Below are 7808 nucleotides of genomic sequence, written 5' to 3'. Positions count from 1 at the left end.
AATGAGTCAGACTGAATTCTCCAGCTGCTTCCTCCAGGGAAAGCCAAAGCTACATTGCCTCAGGTAGGGAGATGCTCCCAGCAGCTCAGAGATTTGTAACTACCACAATGGTTTATTGCACTGCAACAGTAGTTCTTCAAATCTGTCCAAGAGAACTAAGTCTCACTATTGCCAGAGATAAAAACAAAACCAACCCAAAACACGAGGATGAAGGTGATGAGAAATAGGTTTAAGGCCACCTTCTTCCAGAAGCTTTTAAGACAGGACAGAAAGTTCTGCAGCCAGTGTAAAATGCTTTCCTTTCCTTGCCACGTACACTGGTGCTCAAGCATACGCCTTGAGATAAACTCGCCTCTGTTACTAAACACAACTATGTTCCTTAACTGCAGTCAAGGTACTGTTGCTTCATCCACATTTTCCATCTCAGAAAATCTGACATGAAAAGAGATTTTTTTTTTTTTTCCCTGTTAAGCCTGCAGTGACTAATTCTACAATAGTTCATTCATTCATTGCCACATAAAGTTATAACAACCCATCCAATTTTCCAGAAATAGGCGCCAGGATTTGCAGACTGTCACACGTTGTGCCACAGGGCTGCTGCAGGACCAACAGGTTACTTCATAATTTCCCCCTGCTATTTGCCTCTGTTTTTATCATCCTTTTCAGGGAAAATGCAGCCTCCCTGGCAGACTTCACTATTCGTCATTCGCTGCACTCCTCAGGTAGCATTTTATAAAAGTTTTCATGCTGGTTTTGTTTTTCATCTGAAATCAGCCAATGAAACTGGGCTGATGCCAAAGTAACGGTTTTCAGAGTTACGATGAATCATTTCTGAGTTGTCGTATGATTCATCAAAATGTCAAGATCTTAAAAACGCCCACGCTATATTTAATTCCCATTAAAAAAAAGGTTTTAGAAATAAGGTTGAGATAATAATAATAATGTTTTTCTAGAAATAAGGTTGAGCTCCAGAGCTCTATTTCAGCATCTAAACTGGTGTGGATTTTTTCAGTCTTGAAACACACAGCCCTGCTAAACTCTGTAAAAGCTTGGCCCAAAATCTGCAGCGACATTGCCCCCACGCCAGTCCCCTCTACCTGGGGAGCGGGGCTGCAAGTCCCTGCCCGAATTCGGAGCAGGCTGCTTTTATCCAGCAGCTATGGAGAACACATAAACCCTGTTGTGAGAGCTGGGTCAAGAAGCCAGACCTTGTCCCTTCCCCGACACGGCACCAAAGGGAGAGGACTTCATTCTGCCTGCTCCCTGGCACCTTCAAAACCTTTCTCTGTCTCCTCGAAAGGGTTCTGGAAGAGCAAAGGCACTTATTATGCCAGAGGACAGCAGACCCACAGCAGACCCCGTTGCACAAGGCAGCACCGTCGACCTCCCAACCCCAAGGGGGTCGGCCCTAAACCAAGGGACTGGCATCACAGCCCTTCGGGAGAAACCTTCAGGGGGTGCACCCAAGAGGTTTCGCCTCTTCTCAGGTTTAGGAAGGACCAAACCTTTCCATGTTTTAACAGGATCAGACAGGAACGAATTGTGTTTGCTGTCTCTGAGGTGGGAAATGGATGGCATCTCACACCACACCCAATGGTACATTCTGGAGGAATGTGTAAGTGTTCTCTACAGGAGATCATTTCACCCAGAAATCCCTCATAATTATAATTTATTTTGAAAAGAGAGGCGTGATTTGGTTTAAATACTTTCACACCCCAGGACGTAACAAGCAAGTGGTCAAGTAACTAAGGGAATTCAGGTGTTTCAATATACTTCTTCAAAGAACAGACAAAATGTGAAGATACTTTCAGGAGGCAAAAACAGCATTATAGGATTAGCTGCTGTCAGTGGGAGATGCCTCTCTCAGTGGTATAACTTCTGCATAATTATATATTTCTTTCTTACCTAGCCATTAAATGAATGCACTTGATGAGAATATAAACCACGTAGCACATAACAATACAAAAAAACATGAAAATCTATGAGAAATTACGAACTTTGTCCCAATCTTCCTCACGAGATTCATTACAGCTTTTCATTATAGTTAATCATTTTCAAGAGCAATATTTCATTTTAAATGCAGATTTTGACTTTTTGTCTATTACCTGGTACACAAACTCAGCTGAAAGGGAACAGTATTGTAGCATGATTTTTTAAAGTCTTCTTTCAAGTTTTAAACTGCATATGGGAAATACATAGTTCAGGGAAGAAAGGAGGAAAAGGGACAGGGGGTAGATGGGAAGACAAATACTCCTTTGAGTCTGGCACATGTTGGCATTAAAGAAATCCAGCTGTACCATACAGAAAACAAAGTCCAGAAACCCTGTGCCTAAGACTTAATTTGAATTTTTCATTTGGAGCCTGCTCAAGCCTACCGAGGGAGAAGGATTCTGTGTAAGCCCCGCAGTACACAGACAAAACTCAGTGGTCCTATATGTATGTGATTATGGATTTTGGAGCATCCTGCTTTGCTTCCAGACTGTGGGACGGTGACGCTATCCCAGGGAGGCTGTGGAAGCTGAGAAGGACCATGACTCACGCCAGGCAGGGGCGAGCAGCAGCTCTCCTCCTCCTGGGCATCAGAGAAAATCAGCTGCAGCTATTTACTAAGTAATGCAGTTCAGGGGATGCCGCTTCCTCTTCCTTTACTTGGGCAATCTCCAACTATATATTAACTCACACTTCTCTGCTGGTACGCTCCACAGACTTTAATTAGACTTTATTTGCCTTTATACTCAAAATAAACAGGTTTTGTTGAAGTAGGCAAAGGGGAAAAATACACCTTGGATTTTGCCATACTGTGAAGGATGCTTTCAGATAAGCTCAGTTCCAAATCTCTCTCAGACAGTGTATATACACTGTGTTGTGAAGACGTTTCTAGGGATTTTTTTTTAATTAATTTTTTTTTTTTTAAAAAGGCTACCGTACATGTTCAGAAACTTACATTAAAGTGGTTTCATTAGCAGAATTATAATAGAATCATAGAATAGTTTGGGTTGGAAGGGACCTTTAAAGATCATCTAGTCCAACGCCCCTGCCGTGGGCAGGGACATCTTCAACTAGATCAGGTTGCTCAGAGCCCCGTCCCACCTGACCTTGAATGTTTCCAGGGACGGGGCATCTACCACCTCTCTGGGCAACCTGTTCTAGTGTTTGTAAAAAATTTCTTCCTTATATCTAGTCTAAATCTACCCTCTTTTAGTTTAAAACCATTACCCCTTGTCCTGTCGCAAGAGGCCCTGCTAAAAAGTCTGCCACCATCTTTCCTATAAGCCCCCTTTAAGTACTGAAAGTCTGCAATAAGGTGTCCCCGAAGCCTTCTCTTCTCCAGGCTGAATAGCCGCAAATATAATCCTGCCATCTAACACTAACTGCATTTTATGAACCTCTGTGGGGTTTCTGAACCAGCCTCATCATACACTTAGTGACATATATTCAGGAATTTAAAAACAAGATGGTGCAGAATGAGGACAGGCATGTCTTACCTCAGTAGAGTTGGCTGAATTCTGGACACCAGCAAATCCATGTCCTCCAGCTGAATCAAAAATCTATTAAAAATATTACAGATAAATAAATAGGTTAAACAAATAAACCCCTTTATTTCTTACCTGTGTTAGGTAAATTCTCTGAAAAGATAAAAATGAAAACTAAATGAATAAATATATATCAACCTGGTAACCCCAGGGATCTCTTGGGACTTTTTATCGCTTTATTCTGACTAGAAGTAGTATTAAAGAAATACAAATCTCCCTCTATAAAGAAAATTTAAGCAAGTTTTCTCTTTCAGCCTACATGCACACTCACATTCAAATATGTATAAAAGCATTCATGTCCTTGGTTTTTTCTATCTACTGTTTAGCAATAAGATTAAGGTCAGTTACCTTCAAATCATGCACTACACTTGAAGTTATAATTTCACCCTTCGGGATACTGTTAGGTACAGCTACAAATCTCATAATGATTTAAAGGAACTCTTTTAAATCATTGTTGCTGTTTCCTAAAACTTCTTACCCTATAGTTTTTCATCTCTTCTAACCTAGCAGTTAGCTTGACACTATCGATGGAAACTTTTAGCTTAGCTTTAAAGGCATACTTGACCCAAACCCCACACTACTAAGTAATGAAAATAGCTGACTACTGTGTCTGCTTTGGAAGTTATGAAAGCAGAAACTGAGACTTACGTTCCCCATCTGTTTTGAAAGCTTAACTACAAGTATCTCACAAAGGTGTCAGGCTTATTAAATAAATTTTTAAAAATCCAACAAATGGCTATGGATACAATCAGATATTTTGGTGATAAAGGTTGTATAAACACACGGATAGATCTAGACAGTTTATACACGATGTTGACATTTGCAGGTAATAACATTACTCTCCCGAAGTGCAAATATAAATAGCATTTTTTTAACTCCTTCTGCAGTCAACAAATCAGGACAATATCAAACTTACATCTGAGCTTTTTTTGTTTAGGTTTTTCTTTTCTTTTTTTTTTTTTTTTGTACTAGCAAAAGCCTTTTGGATAATCCAAGACAACAACAAACTCTCTCTTAAAATTTCGTAAGAAATTCAGTTTCTGCCAATGCAAATAAAGGGTACCACTTCTGAACTTCCTCTTCCTTGTCTCACCCACAGATGTAATCAAAGTATTTTATTGTTTATGATTTCTCAAAACAGTTTATCATTTAGACGCAAGAAAGCAGATAAGCATTTAAGAAACTGAGGATAATGTGAGCCTAGACATCCCCCATCTGCTACAGTGCAGTTTTATTAACTGATTTGTAAAAGACTGAGACACTTCATTAACGTTTACGAAAGCTTCCCAACATAGAAACTCTGAACGTTTTTTTTATTAATACCACAAAATTAAACTTAAGATAAAATTAAAAACTTCTCTGACACAATGACGTTCAAGAATATACCATCTAATTTTGAAGCTAGGGTACAGCAGATTAAAACATACCAGCTCCAGTCAAATGAACTTTAATTAAATGCAAGAAAGCAAGACATTTTTAACCTATTGTTTGACACAGACATCGCAGCACAAGGAGCAGAGAAGCGAGCTCCACTTCTCTGCTTAACCCAGTTTCCCAGCGGGCTGAAGGAGATGACAAGAAAGGCAGCCTCAGGCCTGTTTTGATTTTGATACACAATTATGTGCATACACACAAGTCTGAGCAAGGACGTGGCTCCCTTTTCAGCCGCCTTCTGGGTCCATGGGTCAGTTTTCAAGCCATGCCCTTAAAAATTACTCACTTTTATGGGTATGAGTCATAGCCTGGTGTTATTCATATGTAACATTCAGCATTTACATTCCCCTAATTTTATTGTAGGATCTTTAATTAAAAAAAAAAAAAAATCAAGAACCTCAGCTCGTGGATGAAAATGAACATTTTTTTTTGGGCCAGCTGGTTGCGAGGTTTGAAATACGCAGGGTGAGGACGCGCCGGGGGCACCTCCACGACTGCGCCAGGGCTCCCTCCTCCGCGCTCAGAAAAGTGCTGAGAGGGCTGCAGGAGCCTCCTCTCCTTGCCACAGAAATAAGATTCCCCATCCCTGAGCTCTGCAGAATCCCCTTCACGGGCTAAAAAGCATACGGGAGGACGTATTACCCACTTAAGACAGTGTGAGGCATCAGCTCCACTGGGAACGGAGCTAAGGGGCATAACATCCCTTCCCTCAGGGCTCTTATTAATAAAGAAATAGAGGTGCAGGACTCGCGGACTGGCCTCACCTGCTGGGGAGCACAGGGGAAATTATATAAAAAGGACGACCTGGAGAAAATTTCTCCTTCAGTTTCCTCTTTCGTAAGACAGACTTGAGTTTATTCTTATTCAATTTCACCATGTAAACACATCTCGATCGATATGCTAAAATGCGTAACAGTCACCCAAAGAAGCTTAATGCCAGTGTAACACATAGATAAATATTTACCCATTAAAAATACAAACCACTAGACTAGAAAATCCTGACGTGTATTTTGCAACATTAAATCTGTTGCATCAGCTCTGGGACTATTGCAGTATGCGTACAGATAGGCTTGTTTAAATATTCCACAAGCAGATTACCAGACATGCAATAACAGCCAATTTTCAAGTGCTGATCATAGATTTTTGACTAATAAAATCAAAATACAGGGGCCACGGAACAGCAGGAGCAAAGTCACTAATGAACAAACAGCAGACATGACAAAGTGAAAATAGTAACGTTCTGAGTGTGGGTGCACCTTTACGCCTTCTGCCTCACCATCAAGGAAGTGTCTCTGCTGTTATTTACCTTTTTGTCAGGGAGAAGGCAGCTACTTTTGTTTCACATTTAATTGTGTTTTCATTGTGAAAATACAGACTCCCGAAGTGTGGGGTTTACACTAAATGCATGCATGGGCCATTAGTTTCACAAAGAGAAAATGACCCTGTGAGATGCTGCAGCTCCATTAGCAGTAACGCAGCCCTTCAGCAGGGGCACGCACGAGCACAACCCCTCTCCCCGGGGCCAGCCTGCCCCAGTACATCAAACCTGCGCCAAGCCTTCAGCTGGTGTAAACTGGCACGGCTTTACTAGTCAGCTGTCTGCACCTGCAGCTGGCCTCCTGCGTGACAGCAGTCTTCTGTTGGCTAAAACGAACTTCCAAGCAGGGCATGTTGCTTTGAGAGGCCATGCCAAAGACGGCTGTCTTTGCAGCAGTGTCTCCTCTTTTTCCCTTGAAGACTCACCTGTGTTACTCTACGTTAAATTGCAATAGTACTTCAGAGTCCCAGTCATAAGCCTGCACAACACTGTGTTAAGGACCGTGAATACACGCTATCTCCAAAGAAACCCTACTTCGAAACAGTTTGCAATGTGCCAGAAGGCAAGTTTTGTTACAAATTCAAACCTGATGGGTTCATGCTGCTGATAATAAACTAACCCACTGGGTCAAAAACTCTCATTCACCAATCTTATTTATCACAAAGAAACCCAAAATTAGATATATACTCTTCACAAGTGATGCTCCCATTGTAAGTCTGCCATGTCTACTGAAACTGCGAATGCAACTTTGATGGACAGATGGCTCCTACCCCGTGCACCAACAGCACCTCGCAGGATGAGCCCCAGCAGAAATAAGCCCTTCTATGCTATCCCCAGCAAATAAGATCTACCTGAGTTATGGAAGGTCGCTTTTCTTTTCCTTTTCTTGCCAATGTGTCCAGTCCTTTTAGCGAAGAAAATAAACCCTTCTTATTTCGGACTCTTTGTGAAAGAGATAGGGTACGTTTCCTGAGAGCAGCTTCATCCCTGGAGCAGATCTATTTAAACACAGAGACAGGCCTTCCTATATCACTTTCATAAGAGCAAAATACTGACATTTATTTCAACTTGAGGCATCAAATGAGAGTTACTTCAGTTCACCTCAACGTAATATACCAAGGTGCAAGGACAGTGTTTTAAACTTCCAGCGGTGATGTTTGTTTTGGTATTCCAGTGGTGTGATAGTCTGATTTTTTTGTCATGGGGCAAAATTAGAAGGTCACAGGAAGGGAGAAACTGAGAAAATATTGCTCTGTACAACAAAAGAAGTTAATGAAAAGACTCCAAAGAAGAATGATAACCTATCATTCAGACATGAAATTGCTAGAGGAAGAAAGACTCTCAAAATTGCCAAACATAGTAGATAAACGTGCTATGAGTTATTAACAAGCAACGACATAAACCACACAGATAAAAACAGTGGCAGAGAGAACCACATTCCCTGACGGGACTTTCAGGACTACTATTCAGACTGACTTCTCATGCAGCAGATGTGGTCCACCCCTCTCTGCCAAGACCAGCCT

General features: G+C 41.3%; 1 protein-coding gene across 1 annotated transcript in view; it reads right to left on the bottom strand.

Annotated features, from left to right (window-relative positions):
* Positions 1–7808, bottom strand: part of LOC104082371 (T-lymphoma invasion and metastasis-inducing protein 2-like) — a gene marked incomplete at its 3' end in the record, with an annotated part of 41701 nt that overhangs the window by 7504 nt on the left and 26389 nt on the right. Inside the window, exon 7 of the mRNA XM_009585482.1 lies at positions 7137–7283. Within this exon, the coding sequence (XP_009583777.1) occupies positions 7137–7283 (147 nt within the window). The remainder of the gene's footprint in view (positions 1–7136; positions 7284–7808) is intronic.

The sequence above is a fragment of the Fulmarus glacialis genome, unplaced genomic scaffold (assembly GCF_000690835.1).
Source record: "Fulmarus glacialis isolate BGI_N327 unplaced genomic scaffold, ASM69083v1 scaffold12439, whole genome shotgun sequence".
Taxonomy (NCBI): domain Eukaryota; kingdom Metazoa; phylum Chordata; class Aves; order Procellariiformes; family Procellariidae; genus Fulmarus; species Fulmarus glacialis.
The sequence above is the reverse complement of the archived record's forward strand: the minus strand, read 5'-3'. Positions and strand labels throughout refer to the sequence as shown.